The sequence below is a fragment of the Tupaia chinensis genome, unplaced genomic scaffold (assembly GCF_000334495.1).
Source record: "Tupaia chinensis unplaced genomic scaffold, TupChi_1.0 Scaffold144450_1, whole genome shotgun sequence".
NCBI lineage: Eukaryota > Metazoa > Chordata > Mammalia > Scandentia > Tupaiidae > Tupaia > Tupaia belangeri.
The window spans coordinates 760,950-783,200 of NW_006204309.1; the positions used below are offsets into that span (position 1 = coordinate 760,950).

At 39.2% G+C, this 22,251-nt stretch overlaps 1 protein-coding gene and 1 pseudogene across 1 annotated transcript; one reads left to right on the forward strand and one right to left on the reverse strand.

Moving 5' to 3' along the window:
- LOC102467890 (BCL2/adenovirus E1B 19 kDa protein-interacting protein 3-like) overlaps window positions 1-16,831 on the reverse strand; it is a 36,928-nt pseudogene extending 20,097 nt beyond the window's left edge.
- Window positions 16,832-21,116: 4,285 nt separating this feature from the next.
- Window positions 21,117-21,698, forward strand: IFNE (interferon epsilon). Its single transcript, XM_014583646.1, has one exon. It carries the CDS (start codon window positions 21,117-21,119, stop codon window positions 21,696-21,698), a length of 582 nt encoding a protein of 193 aa, XP_014439132.1.
- Window positions 21,699-22,251: the final 553 nt, after the last annotated feature.

Genomic DNA, 22,251 nt, shown 5'->3' on the forward strand with positions numbered 1-22,251 from the left:
AGACGTCAGAATGGTCTTCAACCCTTGAGCCCTAACAGCAGTTAGGGATTCCTTTGCTGAGCAGGGAATAAAGTAGGAAAACAAGGACCCCAAAAATATAGTTAGGGTATGGGCCCAAAATGGAATCACAAAGTGGCTAAGTTTCGAGATGAAGGCAGCAGTGGCTCAGTATTGACCTAGGCAGCTTGACCTAGAACTAAAACAAAGGCTTTTTCCAGGCTACCCATACCACCTTCCAGAAAGAGGATAAGATAATGGTTTTTAAAACCCAACTGCTTCTAGACAGAGAATCTCCTGACCTTGGTACCCACTCCAAAATTAGGACCCATCCAGCATGTGCTCCTCACCACCAGGGGAATGCATACACAAACCCCACCTAGAAGAGTCTAGACAAAGCCCTTTCTGACCCAAATAAAAACTCCTTGCCACAGTTCTTCCTTGGCAACCCATTTTCTGGGACTCCTCCTTTCTTGGGAGCTTTGTTTTTCCTTCCCTCTCCTTTAATAAACCCCCTGCTTTGCTAGTAAAAGAAAATTTAAAAAAGAAAATAGGCTTCTACTCGTTTCCAGTTACAACTGATTAACGAGGGACTGCCTACAGAGCAGTTAAAAGTACTTACCCAGCGTTTAGTGGGAAGATGTTGTAATATATTAATACAGCATGTCTAAGACAACATAAGAACATTTACTGAGCATGGGTCAGGTACCATGCACTGTGCTAAGCATATTAACTGGGTTATCTCAATTAGGCTTCTCATCAACTTTGTGAGATACCATTATTATCCTTGTCTTTACATTGATGGAACTGAGACACAGAGAAGTTAATAACTTATCCAAGACCACACAGCAAAGAGAGGTAGAGTTAGGATTTAAACCTACTGTGGCATACTTCAGAGTCCATATGCTTAAAAACAGTATCCAGAACAGTGTGGTAGTGTGAAGAAAGGATATTCTTGCCCAGTAAGCCTCAGTTATCACATCTCAAATATGTATTATTTAAGTTTTAAAAAATGCATGCACAGGGGCCAGCAGGTTGTGTGGTGGTTAAGGCACGAGATTTCCACATGGCTTATACCACGGTTAGAATTCAGGACTTGGCAGCTTGAAATCACACTCAGCACACGTGTGTACATGCCCAAAATCCCAAGAGGAAAATGAAGGAAAAGGGATTGTTGTGTGGCCATCCCCCCCCCTGCCCAGGAAGTAATTTCTCACTTTTCCCCTCTCTTTCTCTCTCTCTCTCTCTCTCTCTCTCTCTCTGTAAGCACACGTGCCCTATGGCATGGCAAAAAGCAAAAACAAAACTAAAATACAGCAGTGGATACCAGGCTCTAACTACTTGGTATGATGCTGCCATCTTTTGGTCAAATTAAATATCTTTTTCTTACTAATAATTTTTACTAGAACTATTTACTTAATAGAAATATTTGGGCATGTTTTAAACATATAGAGGGTATCATGGTTTTAATTACAATATTGTAGCTTTTTTAGATTGACGGTAGTGATAAATTAATATATACAGCTGCAATAAATTTAAGTAATTAAAAAACCCATTTTAGCTTAAGATAGACTGCTACCATTAGTTGTTTATGTATTTTTTCAAAGATGTTGTAAAATTCAGTGATTCAGTGATACTTAAGACTTAGCCCTTCTCGGGGGGTGGGGGGGCTAGCAAGTGGCATAGTGTTTAGGGCTCTGGACTCCTATATGGCCAACCAAGGTTCGAGTCCCAGACACAGTGGCTTGAAACACACTGGGTGTGTGTGCATCTATGCTCAAGATCCTGAGAAGAGAATAGAGAAGGGATTGTGGTGTGGCCATCCCCTCTAGGGAGTAATTTCTCGCTTTTTGTCTCTCTGTCTTTGTCTCTCCAGTGAGCACACACACGCCATAGCAAAAACCTCTCTAAAAAATAAAAAATAAAAAACAAAGATTTAGGGAACCAGCAGTTAGCGTAATGGCTATATCGCTGGACTCCCACGTAGTCGACCATGGTTCACGTTCCGGACCCGGTGGCTTAAAACTCACGCCAGGCGCGTGTGCGTACGTGCCCAAGATCCTGAGAGGAGAATGTAGGAGAAGGGATTGCGGCGTGACCATCCCTCCTGGGGGGTGATTTCTCGCTTTCTGTCTCTCTGTCTCTCTCTGTCTGGCGAGCGCACGCGCCCTATAGCGAAAATCTCTCCAAAAAAAGAAAAAAGAAAAAAAAAAAAAAGATTTAGCCCTTCTTTTTCATCATCCTGACAATTGTCCATTGTTTCTAAAGTGATATGACCATGTAATAGATTCGTTTAATATCATCCTTAGGTATGGACAAAAGACAAAAAAAAAAAAGGCTTGCCCTTTGTTTGTTTGTTTAAACAATTTTTATAAAGAATAATTTTAGTTAACCTTATTTCTTTATTTTAATTTGACAAGAGAGGGACAGAGTGAAGGAGAAAGAGAGAGAAGGAAAGTGAGAAAGCAAAATGCCAGGTTCGGGACTCAAATCACTGTTGGCCATGAGGGAGCCCAGCGCCCTTAACCACCATGTCAGCTACCGGCCTCTACGTCTTGCCCTTTTGAGAGTCCTGAATATCAGACATGACCCTGTACACACACATGCATGTGTGCACACATGCACAAAAATATGCATACATACACACATACTTGTGCATGCATGTACACAACTTTTAAAAGAACATCAAATACTCATGTGCTTACTATCACTTGGTACTAGGGCTCACATATGGTCTGGTATCTCTGAATATCCTATCTCATAAGTAACTCTGTTAAGAACTCAGCATGAGTGCAATAAATTCTTGCATAATGAAGCATCATTGCCCAATAGTACCAAGTGTCCATTCACTTGTTTGTTTTTGTGTAAATAGTGGCTCTGAAAGAATGCACAGATCAAGATGGCAGTACTTGAATAAGGAGGCTGAGACATATTTTGCAATAGTGAAAAATCTATGTTATTCTTAAATTTGTACTTACACTGGTCTATGTATAACATGCCAAAACTGTAATAAAAATGTATTATATATTGCCATAAGATGAACCTTGAAAAATAGAATTGCACATGATTTTACTTTTATAAAAAAGTCTAATGTCTAATAAGAAGTTAAAGTTCTTAATTGCAGTGCTAATTATAAGCTTTATTTAAATAATTTTGATTAAATTGACATTTATTAAGAATACTGTGCATTTTGCCTTTTAACTCTGACAGATAAGGTCTTATTGAGGGCCAGTAGGTGGCATGGTGGTTGGGACACTGGACTCTCACATGGCCAACAGCAGTTTGAATCCCAGACCTGGCAGCTTGCTTTCGGGTCAGCAGGTGGCATAGTGGTTAAGACAATAGACTCCCACGTGGTCAACTGCAATTCGAGTTCCAAACCTGGTGGTCTGAAAGTCACACTAGGCGTGTGTGCCCAAAATCCCAAGAGGAGAATGGAGGAGAAAGGATGGCAGCATGGCCAGCTCCCCTGGTGGGTGATTTTTCACTTTCTCTTTACCTCTCTCTGTCTCTGTGGCAAGCACACCTGCCCTATAGCAAAAACCTCTCAAAACAAAAAGATATGTATTGAATATTTTGAGTTTTTAAAATTTTATTTTTACCATAGGGCACATGAGCTCACCAGAGACAGAGACAGAGACAGAGAGAGGGAAAGTGAGGAAACACCTCCTAGGGTGGATGACCGACCACACTGCAATCCCTTCTCCTTTCTCATTTCAGGATTTTGGGCATACACACTCATGTGCCCAATTTTGTTTGTTTGTTTGTCCTTAGATTTTTTTCTATAGGGCATGTGTGCTTGCCACAGAGACAGACAGAAAGAAAGTGAGAACTCACCCTGGGGCCCTGTTGCAATCCCTCCTCCTCCATTCTCTTCTCAGTACTCTGGGTGATCACGTTCACACACGCACCCTGTGTGAGTTTTAAGCCTCCAGGTCCAGAACTCGAACCACGATCAGCCATGTGGGAGTCCAGAGCCTTAACTTCTACACCATATGCTGGCCCCCCAGTGTGTCTTTAAAACCATCGGGTCTTCAGACTCTAACCACACAGTCAGCCACATGGGATCCAGCTGCCTTAATCTCTAACCATCTGTTGGCCCAAAATATTTTGGTTTTTGAAAACAAAATTTAACATTTTTAACATTTACCTTAAATTACAATTCTAATTCAAATAAATTCAAACTTTTTAGGCTTTAAGTACAATTTTATCTTATTTTTAAATATTTTAGATCAGGGTTTAGCAAACCTTTTTCCATAAAAGCCCAAATGTTTTAAGGCCTTTATATTTTAGGTTTTGCAGATCATACAGTTTCTGTCAACTTTGCTGTTGTCACATGAAAGTACCATATATAATGCATTAACAAATAGGCATAGTTGTATTCCAATAAAACTTCATTTGCAAAAGTAGGTGGTAGATTTGGCCAAAAGTCAATTTGGCCAAAAGGTTACAGTTTGCCAACTTCTACTTTACATCATTAATGCTGAAAGAACTTTGATTTCCAGCCATGAAAGATGATCAAGTTTATCCTCTCACTTTAAATGACTAGAAAACTGAATAAAATAAATGAAAAAAAAAATGAACATTGAGCAAGACAGATAACAGAGGATAATAGTCCCTGAGAGAAGGAAATAATGAGCCTTCTAATAGCTTCAGCCTGCTTTGTGAAGAATTTCTAGGCTGGGGCACAAGAAAAGAGTATGCAAACATACCAGTATTCTCAGTGAGTTGGTAATCAGAGCTTGGAGTTCAGAGAAGCAGCTAGAGATTTGCAGGGCAAAATATTGGAGAAGAGATTGCTGCACAGAGATTGGAAAAGAGAGAAAAATTATAGAAACCTATACAACTAACTGGAGTCTTCAGCTGGTTTGTGATCTGTTCATGTATGTGAAAAAATTATCCAAGACTAGGGAACTCAGGAAGGAGGAGACAGGGCTAACACAGAGCTGATAATAGTTTCTATTTTCACCAGCCAGACTGCAAAGACCTCTTAATACAGGGAGCATTGAGGGGAGAGTCCTTACTAGGATAAATCCTTGGTATAGATTGACATTGCCCTAGAGTATAAAGTCTGCTCCACTTATGCTAATGAAATTTAAATGCAGGTCTCAAAGAAATCACACGGATTTCACGTAACTTAACTACATCCTAAAACAAAATTCTACTATATTTAAAGGGTTTAACAAATCCAGCATCCAGCAAAGTAAAATTTACAATGGTCATATTCCAATCAAACCTAACAGGCATGCAAAACATGCCGCAAAAAAGGAACCATAAATGGTAGAGAAAAATAATTGACAAAACTGGACCCAGAAATGAAACAAATGATAGAATTAATGGATGAGGTTAGGATAGCTATTAAAAATATGCTTTGTAGCTCAAGAAGATGGAAGAAAAAATGAATGTGATGAGGAAAAAATGAAAAATATTTTAGAAAACAAATTCAACTACTAGAGATGAAAAATGGAGTATACAAAGTGTTAAATATATTGAATGGGTATAGTAGATAAGATACCAAACAAGATGAGCTTCAATGATCTTGAAGATACAGAAATTACTAAAAATAGAGAAAAAGACTGAGAAGCAAATGGGCAAGACATCTGGGAACTGTGTGATTATATTGAATATTTATCATTGTAGTCCCAGGAAAGATTGGAAGGGTGAAGTTGAAAAACACTGGAAAAAAATAATCTCTGAAACTTTTCCAAATTAGATGAAAATGATAAAAAAAAATTTGAGAAGCTCCAGAAATTCCTAAAAAGAGAGATGACAAGGAAATCATGCCAAAGCATATCATAATCAAATTACTGAAAAAAAAATAATAGAAATCTTAAAATAGAGAAAAAAGAAGACATATCATGCACAGAGGAATAAAATTAAGACAATAAACAAAATTTTTACAAAAACAAAAAAAATTAACTTAGAATTCTATAACAACAAAGATATATTTTGAAGACAAAGGCAAAAATACTTTTTCAAACAAAACCAAGAGAATTTGTTGCCAAGGTATCTGTAATACAAGAAATATTAAGGAGACTTTTTCAAGAAGAAATAAAAGCATATCAAAAGGAAGTTTAGACCTACGAAAATGAATGACAGGCACCAGAAATGGTAACTATGGGGGTAAATACACAATAATGGTAAACATGGTAAATTGATAAGTATCTGAGTGAATGTAAAAGACTTCTTCATAAAGAGACTCTTTAAAATATAATTGGCTTTTAAAGATAATCTTTATAACAATATGTATGGGATTTTTGTTTGCTTGTTTTTTTAAGAATTTTGCCATAGGGCACATGTACTCACTGAGGAGAGAGGGAGAGAAACAGACAGAGGTAAAGTGAGATATAACTTCTGAGGAGGGACAGCCACTCCACAATTCCTTGTATCAGTATTTTGGGCATGCATGCACACTGGAGTGATATTTAGTTTTGTTTTTTGTTTTTGTTTTTGGTTTTGTTTTGTTTTGTTTGTTTGTTTGTTTGTTTTTTGAGAGGTTTTTGCTACAGGGCCTGTGCGCTCACCAGAAAGACAGAGAGAGACAGAGAGATAGAAAGCGAGAAATCACCCCCCGGGGGGATGGCCACACCACAATCCCTTCTCCTCCATTCTCCTCTTGGGATCTTGGGCATGCACGCACACATGCCTGGCATGAGTTTAAGCCACCAGGTCCAGGACTTGAACCACAGTCAACTACATGGGAGTTCAGCGACATAGCCATTATGCTAACTGCTGGTCCCCATTGGAGTGATTTTTGTGCCAGATATTTGAGATTCAAACTAGGGCTGGCCATGGGGGAGTCTAGAGCCTTGGCCACTATGCCACCTGCTAGCCTCCAATGTGCATAGGGTTTTAGAACATATAAAAATGGGGACCAGCAGGTAACGTAATGGCTACATCGCTAGACTCCCATGTAGTTGACTGCGATTCAAGTCCTGGACCCAGTGGCTTAAACTCACATCAGGCCATATGTGTGCGTGCCCAAGATCCCGAGAGGAGAATGGAGGAGAAGGGATGTGGCATGGTCACCCCCCCACCAGGGGGTGATTTCTTGCTTTCTGTCTCTCTGTTTCTCTGTCTTTCTGGTGAGCACACACACCCTATAGCAAAAACCTCTCAAAAAAAAATATATATGTATAAAGTATGAGAACTATAGCACAAAGCATGAGAGAGAAAAAAATGGAACTATATTGTTATAATACCATTACACAACACTAAGTGGTATACTGTATAATAGTATTTAAAGATGCACTGTAATATGTTGAATAAAGATGCATATTTTCAATTCTAGAAAAGTACTATAAAAACAAAAAATAAAGCACAGTGATATAGCCAATAATGAAGATGAAGTAGAATAAAAAAAATTCAAAAGAAGGAAGAAAAAAAGAAACAAAGGGAAAAAGAATATATGTGCAATTAGAAAACAGAAAGCAAAATAGCAGACATAAACCCAGACATACTAATAATCACTTTAAATATAAATAGTCTAAATATTCCAAAACAAGCAGAAAAAAAAAAACAAGCAAAGATTGTCAGATTGGTTATTAAACAAGGTCCAACTATATGCTGTAAAGAAACCCACTTTAAATATAACATATAGATAAGTTGAAAATAAAAGGGTGCAAAAAAATTTAATATGCCACACTAGTCAAAAGAAGGCATGAGTATATATCAAAGATAATTTCAGGGATTGAAAGGGATATTTCAGTTTATCAAGAGAATATTATAATGCCAAATATCCTAACTTATGCATCTAATAATAGAGTTTTTAAATAAATGAAACTAAAACTGATAGAAATGAAATGGGAGATAGGCAAATGCAAAATTATAGTTAGAGATTTCAATGCCTCTCTCTTAATAGTAATTAGAAAAAATAGAACTTGAGCAAGGATGTTGAAAATTTCAACAACACTTTCTTTTTTTTTAATCTTTATTTATTTATTTAAATTTGACCACAGAGGGACAGAGTCAATCAGAGAGAGAGAGACAGAGAGAGAGGGAGAGAAAGTGAGAAAGTAAGCTGTTAGGTCTGGAACTGTAGTCACCCATGTGGGAGTCCAGTGCCCTTAACCACCATATCACCTGCCAGCCCCTTAGCAATACTTTCAACCAACTTGACCTAATTGACATTTATAGAACAGTCTAACCAACAAAAATAGACTAAAATCCTTTCAAGTTCATAAGGAACAGTCACCAAAATAGTCCATACTCTAAGCCATAAAATAGCCTCAGTAGCTTTATTTATTTATATTTTTTTAGAATTATTTTATTTAATTCCATTTAGTCATTCAATATTTAAAATAAAAAAATGATCAGAGAGAAACACAGAGGGAAAGTGAGAAAGCAAGCCACCAGGTCTGGGACTTGAACTGTGATTAGCCATGTGGGAGTGCCTAGCGCCTTCATCACCATGCCACTTGCTGGCCCCCCTCAGTAGCTTTATATACTCTTCAACTGCAACAGATTTAAGTTAGAAATTGATAACAGAACATGATCTAGAAAATCCCCCAGTATTTCAAAATTGAACAACATAATTATGTCATTATTGTCAATTGAATGAAAACGATGTGAAGGCCTTGATGGTAGATCAGAATTTATTCTCCTTCAATAAAGTCACTTTTGATATTTTCAGTTTATTTTTCTTTTCTTTTTTTTTTTTTGAGAGGCTTTTTGCTATAGGGCGCGTGCACTTGCCAGACAGACAGAGAGAGAGGTCCTGGCAGAAGGCTTGCTCAATCTTTTTCCAGTATAGATGCCTAGCCCCAAATCCAAACGTGAAAAAGGAAGAGGGATGGAATGAACACTTTCAGAAATTCTGCAGAGAATATACCCCCTTCCTTTTTTTTTTTTTTTTTTTTAGTTTTTGTTTTGTTTTGTTTTGGTTTTTTTGGAGAGGTTTTCACTATAGGGTGCGTGCGATCACCAGACAGAGAGAGATACGGAGACAGAAAATGATAAATCACCCCCCAGAGGGGATGGTCATGCCGCAATCCCTTCTCCTCCATTCTCTCGGGATCTTCGGCACGCACGCACACGCACCCGGCGTGAGTTTTAAGCCACCGGGTCCGGGACATGAACCGCAGTCAACTACGTGGGAGTCCAGCAACATAGCCATTACGCTAACTGCTGGTTCCCAATACTCCCTTTCTTCATGGCTCCATTATTCCTCATGCTTAAAGACATAGAGCTTTTAGGGTGCCTGTGAAACAGGTGTGACTCCATCTTGGAGGAGCTCCTCCATGAAAAACTATCAAATTCCTATGACTAGAAACTTACTTTCTCCTTTGCCTAAGAGTAAACAGAGTGATTAACACTAGTATTGTTTTTAAACCAGAAGCCTCCTGATATGGAGAGACTCTGAATTCATGAATAACTCAGGGTTGATAGCTGTCTAAGGTTTCTGCCATCCAACAAACTTACTGCCCCTCCCTAAGCTACAAGATAACCTGGAAATCTAGAATGGATTAGTACCTTGAATGAATTAGTCTTCCTACTTCTCTGACTCCTCCCTTTGACACTGCATAGGGTGGGAACTGAGCCCAATCCCCACCCTGAGACCTCTCATTCTCCAATTCCCCCATAAAAGACCGTGTCCAACCCCGAGTCGGGGCCAGCAGTTTTGAGTGTTAACTTCTCTGCACCCACTGACGTAATAAAGAGTTCTCCTAAACTCTCTGAGTGCTGCTTTCCATTCCTTGGTGTCTGGTTTTCTGCAACATTTTGGTGCATTGGCTGGAAAATGGAATCAGACTCGCCCTTTGAGCCACCGATCCCCAGGGCATTTCTCCCCAGGATGGGCACTACAGAGTGAAGAGATAGGCACACCCCCGCCTCATTTGATGGGATCCCTCAGCCAAGGTGCCCACCCTGAGGTCAAGCATTCCTGGATCATTGAACTGCAATTGGAGAGAAGGACCAACTCCTGAAACCTGATGCATCAACCTTGGTCAACGCTGGTAATCTGGTAAGCCCATAGGGATCTGTAGCGATCTAGTCAGACCCACTCGCTTTACGTGGAAGAGGAGATCTGTACACTCTCCTACAGTAGCAAGACCGTCAGTTAAGGCTCATCAGGTAATTGGCTGGTCCGTGGCCAGCTCTGGTAATCTGGTGTGTATGGCTGGTGTGGGAGGAAATGTATAACCTCTGAATGAATATGAGTGTTCGTGATGAATGAATGTGTTTGTGGCTCCATGGCTTCTCGCTAGGGAGCATGACTAGGTCTGTTTAACAGTGTTTCCATGGTAGTTCCATGAAGGCTAAAGGGCAAAATTGGTGCTAAGGGACTTCTTCCCTCTCTTTGCATTCAATCTGGCGGAGGATTTATATCCAATTGCTTATTGCCAAGGAACTACACAAAGCCCTGAGGACATGGCCAGACAGATGCCTGATTGGTTCCCTCTGGGGGACACTCACCCTTTGTCTGTTGCAACACCATTCATGGGAGGAAGGACACAGAGGCCAATGGGAGGGCTTTCCCTGTAGAGATGGATAGGCAGAGGAGTGAATGTCAGATCATCAATTCTGTCCTCAAAAGCTGGGACATGAATTCCTCTCGAATGTGACAAAAACAAACAAACAAACAAACAAACAAAGTCCTCCCATGGCCATCCAGACCCTCCTACAAAGACTTCCACTGTGTAGCAAAACATGCCCATTCTGTTTGCAAAAGAAGGCAGGTATCACCCTCTGCCTAGACAACCTTCTGTTGTCAATTAGTTTGACAGATTTCTGCTCCATTGTCCTCCTCCATTCCAACCTGCCATCACCACAGAAGTATCCTTCTCCAGCACTGGGGTATCCACCGTTAGAAGACTGTGAGTATGGACCCCAGAGAGGGACCACTATGGTCCTTCTCATTGCAGCCCTTGGCTGAGGCCCCCCTAAAAACTTGAACAAACTTGTCACCTACACTGCCTGGCTTTTTCAGCAGCACCCTGGGGAGGCTGCACAGCTTCTAAGCCTCTGGGCTAAGACCCACACCCAGGATCCGCCATCCCATTAAAGTCTCTTAATCAATCATTTCCTCCAACCAGTGATCTCCCAAACCTTCTGAGAAGTGCAGGTTTTTAATAACTAGAGAGGTTAGAAATATTTGAAATACAATAGGAAACCTTAATCCAAGTCATCTAAGCCCACTGTGCTGGACTGTATGCTAAAAAACTCTAATGGTATAGGCAACAAAAAGTTAAAACCCACCTTCTTCAAGTGTATAATTAAAAATTTCAAGGAAGGGGGTTACTCTAAAGAGTATTAATGTCAAAGTGATCCCAGGGAAATTGGCTCTTGTAATCCCAATATGTGTATGAATCCATATGTGTAATATATCAAGTTACATACTACATGTCATGTGTCTGTGTGAAAAAAAAAAGGAAGGCCTTAAAGAATTCTATTAAATTTGGTTTATTAAAAAAAAAAACCTCTCATACAAATTTGTTTAAATGCGTTTCAAGTTCATATAACTTTAGTGAAAGAGCTGGCTTCAAATGTAATAAAAGAAAAAGATTAATAAGTGAAAGTGTTCACAACTTCCAACATTTATTTTGTCTAGGTATTCATTAATCAAGCAACATCATGTTTATCTTAATATGGTTGGTTTAATGAAATAGATAGTATTTATGTGTTGTGTTTTACATAGTAGATATCTAACAGGAAAATGAATGCATGACTAGCTTTTACTGGCTTTAGTTTTAGTGCTAACAGGGGATTTGACATCAAAGTAATTCTTGGATGTTTACAGAGGGCCCCTGAAACATCCAAAAGGGAGATGTTAAATCAATCAGGATTATTGCTTATATGTTGGATACAAATGGAAAGCATTGTCAAATAAAGTAATTCTAATTTTCTTGATATTATATTTAAGTTATATGTATAAATATGTTCTGTACTTGTATGTCTGTATATGTGTTTGTTTAAAAATAATATGAGATTCCCAGGAACTAATGGTAGGCTATTATGTTAAACTGGTATATATAGCCAAATTTCTTTGTCACTTATGAATTTTTGTCAGAGCATTAACTATGGCTATAATTCTAATATATCTGTAAGAAAATTCACAAAGAGGATAGAATGAGAATATACTCTTACAAGTACAGGTTTCTAAAAAAATCTAATCATTTAACTGGGTAAAATCTTTATTTTTCTATGTAAACTGATTGGTTTTATAAACTGTTAAAAGCCAAATTAACCAAGGACAAGTAAGAGAATATTTGACAAAATTGCATGCCAAGTAGCCAATGCAATGCACTAAGTTAAAGAGGTAAAATTGGCATAAAGGGGTATAAACCCAGTGTTAAACATGGACTCACAGAAACCTTATTGCCTGGTTCCCTCTGAGTCCTCTCTATAATTCTTGTTGTTAGGTTAATATGCTTTAGTTATTCCTATTCTTGGTCTTTAAATTCTACAAAAAATATTGAGAGTCTATTAGTAAGATTGGTTTTATACTGAAAAAGTTGTTAAACAAATTTTGTTATTGTTTGTACATGTTCATAAGCTGCTGGTGTATGCTAAAAGTTAGGGTTGCAGAAAATTTTTAAAATTTTGATTAATATAGATGTATGAAATTCTATTTTTACAAACTTAATAGCTCCTCTAAAAACATCAAATTTCCCAAAGTGGAAGAGAAAAAGATAAGCATGGGCAGTTATTAAAAATTGGGCCTATATATATATCTGAGACAAAAACTAGAAAACTTCTGTCTAATAGCTTAATAGGGTAGGAGTCTCAAGGAATGGAATGAGACAAGTTAAGGCTGAGCTCCAGGCTGCCCTCTCCCCCAACCCTTTGCCTCCTGGTACTCCTATTTCTTTTAGTTAGGATTCTTCTCCACTGGACTCTCCTCTTAGTTAAATAACCAAGGGGTCTAGCTAGAAAAACAATAATTCAGATTAGGGCTGGGGTTTTTTTATGTATAGGCAATAAGTCAGATGCCTTGTAAAGCCTGTAAACTGGATTTTGCCTTCCTGACAGTACTCAGCCACTCCTTGAAGGATCTATTAAAACTTAGGTTTACTTCTCAGTGTAGGGAAAATTCAGAACAGATAGCAGACAAGTTTCCAAATAACTCAGAGAAGTGTTATAACAAAATTGGCAAGGCACCTTAACCTTTGATTTAACTCTGACTTTAATGGCATCCAATAGTCACTTGTGGTAATCCGGAAGGCTGGGAACTTCTCTGAGTGCAGGAACTAGAAACAGTTCAGATCAGAGCCTCTGCCTCAGAGAAAACTCTGTTTCCAATGCAGGCAGCCCAGGCACTGAACAATGCACATAACTGGTATCCTCATGTCCCCCACCAGGGTCTTGTCCCCAGCGTGGAGTTAGCCAAAAGAAATGACACAGAAAAATGATGTCTAAAAATTGTCTCTAGATCAAATGAGGCTAGCTAATGTAAGACTAGCCTGATTTTACTTTTCTTCAAAGAAAAACACCTTAAGTAAATAGCCTTGTTTCTATAAGTAACTTAAAACAATAGTTAGACAAAAAATTAGGTAAATGTAAATGGTTGTAATTGAACTTGTCTGTTAAATTAAGGTAATTTTTAAGGTTAAACTTGTAAAGGTTAAAAACAAAAAGAATAAGAAAAAAAATAAAGAAGGGTTATGGCTGTAAAAATGTATTTCTAGTGGAACAGGTTAAAAGGAAAAGTTTTTATATAAAAGGAATTTTGTGTAGTAAAGTTTTTGTCTTATGATAGAATGGCTATCTCAGAACAGAAGGAAAAAAAGGGATAAAAACTAAAAGGTGTAAAACATGTTGTTGGAGGTTTGAGTTGTGAGTCTAAGAAGGAGTTGCAAAAACTAATTAAGATAATGTTCTAAAGTTAATTGTAAGGTCCTTGAGCAGGTCATCATAGATCAAGTATACCAGAATACCACCTGGGAAAAACAAAACTTGCTAAGCTGGTTAGGAGAAGAATACTTTGTGCCTAGTCTGGATAGCCTTATCAATGGTGTTGTCTCAAAATGTTGCTTGCATACAGGTAAATCCTAAATTCTCAGACAAGGCTCCCTTAGGAATCAAATCCCAGAGAAAAAGAAAAAAAAAAAAACAAAAATTGGGAAACACTGAGAAAACGTATGATGTTGGGACCAACAGTTAGTGTAATAGCTATATCGCTGGACTCCCACATGGTCGACCGCAGTTTGAGTCCTGGACCCGGTGGCTTAGACTCATGCCAGGCACGTGTGCATGCGTGCCCAAGATCCCAAGAGGAAAATGGAGGAGAAGGGATTGTGGTGTGGCCATCCCCCCTGGGGGGTGATTTCTCACTTTCTGTCTCTCTGTGTCTCTCTGTCTGTCTGGCGAGTGCACATGTCCTATAGCAAAAAAAAAAAAGAAAAAGAAAAAGAAAAAGAAAAATGATGTCTAAAAATTGTCTCTAGATCAAATGAGGCTAGCTAATGTAAGACTAGCCTGATTTTACTTTTCTTCAAAGAAAAACACCTTAAGTAAATAGCCTTGTTTCTATAAGTAACTTAAAACAATAGTTAGACAAAAAATTAGGTAAATGTAAATGGTTGTAATTGAACTTGTCTGTTAAATTAAGGTAATTTTTAAGGTTAAACTTGTAAAGGTTAAAAACAAAAAGAATAAGAAAAAAAATAAAGAAGGGTTATGGCTGTAAAAATGTATTTCTAGTGGAACAGGTTAAAAGGAAAAGTTTTTATATAAAAGGAATTTTGTGTAGTAAAGTTTTTGTCTTATGATAGAATGGCTATCTCAGAACAGAAGGAAAAAAAGGGATAAAAACTAAAAGGTGTAAAACATGTTGTTGGAGGTTTGAGTTGTGAGTCTAAGAAGGAGTTGCAAAAACTAATTAAGATAATGTTCTAAAGTTAATTGTACTATCTTTAAATGTTATATACAGTAAAACAACTAAAAGAGAGGAGCTCCTCCAACTAGCCTTAGATGGGGTCTCAGATAATTGTACTGGTTATTCCTACCACCGTTCAAGTTAGCCTGTAGGTCTGTCACAGTGAAGCAAAGAGGACTGCTTCCATGGACTCCCCAGGGTCTTGCTCCATAAGAAAATAAGCCAAAAAGGAATGCCCTTCTGGACAAGAAAGGCCCTTCAAAGATCAGAGAGCACCAGCCATACTCTATTCACTCCAGAGGTTGACTAAGTCAGATATTGTCAAGAATATGGCTCAACAGCTCCATGACCAAATAGTCAGAGAAAAGACAGGCTGCTGCTGACTCATAGGATCGTGAGAGTGACCTCGGGTAGTAGATTCCTTGGCCCTTGCCTCCGCTAAGTCCTCTACTAACCATGCTTCTAATTTTGACTTTCAACTCTAGTTTACTCACTTTTCTTACCTGATCCATCTACAAGATGAAAGCTGTTAAATATTAAATGCTAGTTACCTCTGGACCTAGACCCCAAATAGACCAGGCACTGCACTGCCAGAGTGACTCTCCTTAACATTAGGTAAATGTAAATGGTTGTAATTGAACTTGTCTGTTAAATTAAGGTAATTTTTAAGGTTAAACTTGTAAAGGTTAAAAACAAAAAGAATAAGAAAAAAAATAAAGAAGGGTTATGGCTGTGGAGATTCAAAAAGATAGTAATAATAATATGGTTTCCATTTTTGTGAAAAATTTTGTTATTTCCATAACTACTTAACCAGGAAGTGCTGTATTAGATCTTCCTGTAAGCGACTGAACCCAGTGGCTGCATACTGTGAATATCGACCCAAGCCAGTCTGACCTGACTTCTCAGCATGAGCATCTGTGTCCAGAAACTGGAGACCATGAAATCAGCCCAAGTCAGTTCAAACTCGACTTTAAATTCGGTGAAACTTCTTACCTGCCAAAGGAGACTATCACCTCGCCCTCGCTGATATTGAGGAATCAATGATTTGATTCCCATAAAAGAGAAGTGGGGAATGAAGCAGGCGTAACTCCATCTTGAAGGAGCTCCTCCATTAAAAACTTTTAAATTCCTATGACTAGAAACTTGCCTTCTCCTTTGCCTAAGAGTAAACAGAGTGATTAACACTCCTGTTGTCTTTAAATCCCACTCCTCTTGATATAGAGAGACCCTGAATTCATGAATAACTCAGGGTTGACAGCTGTCTGTTTCTGCCCTCTAGCAAATTTACTGTCCCTCCTAGAGCTACAAGATAACCTAAAAACCTAGAATGGATTAGTACCTTGAATGGATTAGTCTTCCTGCATAGGGTGGGATCTGAGCCCAATCTCTACCCCTAGACCTCCCATTCCCCTATTCTCCCATAAAAGACCATGTCCAACCCCCACTCTGGGCGGAGATTTTGAGTGTTAACTCCTCCATGCCCACTGGTGTAAACAGTTCTCCTGATCTCTCCGAGTGCTGCTCTCCATTCCTCTGCATTTGGTTTTCTGCAGCACCTGAAGTGCAACTCCTTCGGTGGAGTGTTTTCAGGTCTACTGGACCAGTCTGATACCCAGTCTGAACTTTTCTTTAAAGCTTCAACAACTTCTTTCTCTCCTTCTGCAACTTCTTCTGACTGAGCTGTGGTCCCTGCTGGTGTGCATTTCCACATCAAACATAATCTCCTTATCTTTCTGTGGGGAAAGGCTGTTACAGTGGGAACTGCCTCTTCAAGCTCTGCCCTGATACATGCTGCACATCCAGAAGAATCTTCTCCACGTCTCCGTTGTGGATGTGATGACGGTACGTGCTCCAGCCCCCATTTTTCCCATTGCCATTATCATTGCCATTGCTGCTGTTCACAGGGAGCCCCACCCAGGAACTATTGAGGCCAGCTGGCGGAGGCAGAGGCTGCTCGCCCTCCTCGCAGTTATTGTTTTGCAGGGGCGGTGGCAGCTCGACTAAATGAGATGACATGGTCGGGTGGCTGGAAGAGCTGCGGCCACAGCAGGACCATTTCTGGTTCTCGGGCAGCAACACCTGCCTGTTGTACATTATAAATCACCATAGGTATTTTCTGCTCTCTTTCTCTCTCTTTTCCTCTTGAATTAGGAAGAGTACTCTCTCCCCTCCATGGAGTATGCTTGACTTAGTTTATTCCCTTCTTAATACCAGACTAAGTGACACCAATGTAATACTGAGCTGTTATGCAGAGACCATACATATTTATAAAATGTTATATTTTAATACTTAGAGACTCATCCAACTGCCTGCAGAGAAGTGATCAAAGATAAGATTCAGCGTCTTGTATTTCTTTGTGGTAGTGAGGGAGGGAGGAAAACAGGGAGGGAGGAAGGAAAGATATGGAGAATTTCAAAAACGTTATTGAAGTTGCTGCCACAGTGAGGGTTTTTCAGATATAAAGAGATCGTACGCTTTCGCATGTGCAGAACAATTTATCTTTAAAAGAGACATGTGAAATTACAGATGTCCAAGTTTCAATATAAGTATCATATTTCCTTCTTTTCTGTGTCCCTTCTTTAAGTATTTGGCTTTTCTGGCAGCCAACTGGAAGGAATAGGGCCCTTTAGTCTCTTGGTAAAGTTTTGCCATAGGTAGTTTAAAAATGTAGATTAAGTGTCCAGACATTTGCCAGCCAGACACTCTCATCTCAAGTAGACGAATACTATGTGTAGATATTAAATAACCAGTAATCTAATGGAATTATTAGGTAATTTTTTGTCCAGGAAAAGCCTTTATAACTTTACAAAGAAGATAAGCTCTACAGAGTAATATCTAGTGCATATGCATGTGGTTTCGATGTTAAGTTTTTAGTCATAGGGACAAAGGTTTTGTTTATTTTTAAAAATTTGCCAGAGGGTGCATATGCTCACCCTAGAAAGACAGAGAGGGAGGGAGAAAGCACCCCCCAGTGGAGCATGGTCATGCCACAATCCCTCCTCTGTTTCTCTAACCCATCCAGACTTCGAACATGCATACATATCATCTGGCATGTTTTTCAAGCAGCCGAGTCCAGGACATGAACTGTGGTGAGTCATGAGGATCTGGCTTTCTTAGCCGCTAGGCCACGGGGCTGACCCAGGCACAAACCTGAACATGGTATGACCTACCTTTGTGTAGGGACATGTTCAAAGAGAGGCATTGTGTGAGGTGTGGGGACGTGCTCTGAGCAAATACCATCTGTTCCTTTGGGTTATGGCAGAACCTTGCAACTTATCTTTTCCTTGACCCTCACTGCAGGCAAAGGAAAGGATAAATATTGCTAGGGGTATTCCAACAGACACATCTGATGGAATTCAAGAAACATCCTAACTCGCAAAGTCCAATTCCTGCTCTACCTCTGTAAGATTATTTATCCTTCTCCAGGTGTGGTGGTACCCACCTTATGGCAAGATTCGTTTTTTTTTTTTGGAGAGGTTTTTGCGATAGGGCATGTGTGCTCGCCAGACAGACAGACAGAGACAGAAAACGAGAAATCACCCCCTCCCCCCCCAGGGAGCATGGCCAAGCTGCAATCCCTTCTCCTCCATTCTCTTCTCGGGATCTTGGGTATGCACGCACATGCGCCCGATGTGAGTTTTAAGCCACCGGATCTGGGACACGAACCATGGTCAACTATGTGGGAGTCCAGCGACAAAGCCATTACGCTAACTGCTGGTCCCTATGGCAAAATTCTTTAGCCTTATGTATTTTCCCCATACCTGAAGCTCGGCTTCTCTCCATTAGAAAAGAAGAAAATGGGATTTCCCCTTGATGGGATTATCACCAAGGGATAAGCCTGGCCAAATATGTCTAAGCCCTTATAGGTTTGTTACCTGCTGCTTATTGTCTATAACACATCAACATACCTATGGAATGTCATGAAATACACACACGTAATGTCACTTTGCCCTATAAATAAGGGTGCCCAGTTTGTCTGGGCAGCACAAGTTGCTTGGGCTACATAGGCTCAGGCTGCCTGTGTCCACTGTAACTCTGTCTCTTTATCTCATTCTTTCTGCTTCCTTCATAGTTCAAGCCAAGCCTGGGGCAGACGCTGACACCTTTGAATAGTAATCATTCTTAACACTAGGTGAACTACACCCAATGTCCAAAATGTTAGAAATCTTTGATGAGTGCAATTGAACTTTTGTACAGAAGAAGATACTTCCATGGAGCTTACCAATTCAGTTTTTTAATACCAGACTGACTCAGTTACACCAATAGAGAGCCAAGCTGGTATATAATGAGACCATATATGTTTACAAAATGTCTGTATTAACCCAACATCTGACTGCAGAGAAATGAACAAAGGTTCAACATGTTGTGTTACTTTGTGGTAGAATGTATTAGTTTACCCAAGTCAACACATCTTTGTTAAACACCTAGTTTAGTTACATAGACAGTAAAAAGAATGACCATTTATTCTGCATTCTTAAGAGGATTTTAATTTTGGAAGGTTATAAGAAAGATAAATACATAGCCATATATAAGACAGAACAACAAAGGTATCATAAAAGAGGTACAGTGCTCTTTGAGGAGCCAAAAGAAAAGCTATCATTATGCAGGGGAGAGATGGGTCTTAGAAGGCAACTATCCTGCCCAGCCCTGTATTTTAGGTGCTAAGGGAACCTGGATTCCACATGGCCAACCACAGTTCAAGTACTGGCCCTGGCAACTTGCAAAACACTCTGAGTGTATTTGAAGTGTGCCCAGAATCCCAACAGGATGGAGAAATGAAGGGATTGTGGCATGACCACACCTAGCTGGGGAGAGGGAGTGCTGCTTCCTCTCTCTCTCTCTCTCTCTCTCTCTCTCTCTCTCTCGCACAAGTGCACACACCCTCTGGCAATTTAAAATTTTTTTAAAGTCCTTAGGTACTCTGGGTAAAGGAGGAAACAGGCAATATTTTAGAAAGAGAAAGCATTTTCAGTAAGTACACATAAATACACGTGCAAATGCTAGCCAGATTAAGAGATAAGTGACTCGTTTTCGTCATCTAAAACTTGCTCCCTCACACTACATTTAGAGTGACAGTGACAAATAAGACTGGAAGGATAGCTTAGGGACTTATTCAGGGGAATTTAGAATATAGAGCTGCGTATCAAAAGCCATTGCTGAGCTGGTCCTGTAGTGCAGGGGGTAAGCACTGTGCACTGAGAGCCAGATCCCACACTGCTGACCATGGTTCAAGTCTCAGCCCTGGAGACTTGAGAAGCATACTAAGCACATGTGTTTGGATGCTCCAAATCCTGACAGGATGAAAACCTGGGGGCAAAAGGATAGCAGCTTGATCATGCCCCACTGGGGAAGAGTTCTCTCTCTTTGCCTCTCTCTCTTGCCAAGTGCACATGCCTTCTGGCAAAATGATGATGATGATGAAAGAGTCATTATTGACAAAGGGCTGTTTATATAGTTATTGCTTATCTGGGAAATATAAACTAACCAACTGCCTCAAATCTTTACTCACATACAGTTTTACCATTTATAATGGTTACATAATATTTCATTTTATGGATGTACCATCAAATAGGTAACTATTCTCTTTTATTGGACCTGCAGATTGTTTCTAACATTCTGTCATTACAGTAATATTATAACAACTTTTTTTTGCTAATTTTCCTCTTTCACATTACTTCTGTAAGCTAGAATCTTAAATATTAAACTGAGTTAGACATAAAACAAAGTTACTGATACATATTTTAATATTAATTTGCTCAGGCATTTGTGCAAATTTATAGTTCTACTTGAGGTATTAAATTTAGTAACCTGGATTTAAACTTATGGATTTTAATTTATGTCTTTGGGTAACTTGTAAAGGTGCTATTAAGCCACTGATAAATATTACTCCATGAAACACTACTGCTTAAAAAAATTACTCTCTATAAAAGAACTTTAATAAGCCTGACTGGATATTTTAAAAGCACATTGTGTTGAGTGAAACTTTGTATGTAATAACTAGTGAGAGTAATAGAAGGACAAATTGGATGACTAATCTAATTGTCTCAAGGAAAAAATACAATAAAACAAGCTCTTTTGGCTACTTCCTCAAACAACCAACACAATGGAGAAAGTGGAGGAAGTGGCCCATGAATACCATAAAAAGGAACCAGAAAACCTAATATGTAAACTTGGCAAATGATAACATTAGAAGACAAAACAAGAGAACATGCTCAAAATAATCAGAAACACAAAAGGCAAACATTCACTGGAATTGGAATTTTTCTGTCCACAGAGATAAGTCACATATTTGACCTTCACCATGGTTAACAGGCACTTCTTTGAAGCTGTGTTGATGCTGCTGGCCTCTTCCACTATCCTCTCTCTAGAACTGAAGCCATTTCTCTTCCAACAAAGAAGGGTGAACAGAGAGAGTTTTAAACTCTTGAATACACTACGGAGCTCATCAATTCAACAGTGTCTACCACACAGGAAAAACTTCCTGCTTCCCCATAAGTCTGTGAACCCTCAGCAGTTCCAAAAAAGACATACACTGGCCATTCTCCACGAGATGCTTCAGCAGATCTTCAACCTCTTCAGTGCAAATGTTTCTCCGGATGATTGGGAAGAACACTACAAAGAGAAATTCCTCATTGAGCTTCATGAACAGCTAGACTATCTGGAAGGACTCATGGAGCTGGAAGCAGAGCAGAAGAATGATGCCTTGGATAGTGAAGACCGTAGATTGCATGTTAAGAAGTATTTTCGAAGGATCCGCAATTACCTGGAAAACCATAAATACAGCAGCTGTGCCTGGACCATTGTCCAAGTAGAAATCAAGAGATGTCTGTTCTTAGTGCTCAGACTTATAGGAAAGTTGAGCACAGAAGGAATGGACTCTTGAATGATGACATGGAGCAAGTGCTGACTATGGGCTTTAAAAGCAAAGGTGAAGGAGCAAAAGGAGTGTTACTTCAGTTCACCATAAAATGGGAGCATTGTTTTGGTTTTGTATTTATGTATTTATCAGTCTTAAAATTATGCATATAGGACCAGCAGATGGCGTAATGGTTACGTCATTGAACTCCCACATGTCCTGGACCCGGAGTCTTCAAACTCACACTGGGCATGTAAGCATGTGCTCAAAATCCCAAGAGGAGAATGGAGGAGAAGGGATTGCAGCATGGCCATCCCATTTGGATGGTAATTTCTGACTTTCTCTTTCAGTCTGTCTCTCTAGTGAGCACACTTGCCCTATAGGAAAAATCTTTTTTAAAAAATTATGCATATTAATCACAATTTTATAATGTTGCTCAGTGTTTTCTACTCATTTTAAATTGCTTATAAGTAAAAAAAAATTAATAATTGGTTCTTCAAATGAGTGTATTCTCATAAGGTGTGACTAAGTAGATGTAATGAAATATATCTTCAATGTACGAATTCTTTCCTTAACATAG

Excerpts from the sequence above, each read along its gene's own strand:
- IFNE (XM_014583646.1), top strand. The coding sequence starts at position 21,117 with ATGGTTAACAGGCACTTCTTTGAAGCTGTGTTGATGCTGCTGGCCTCT.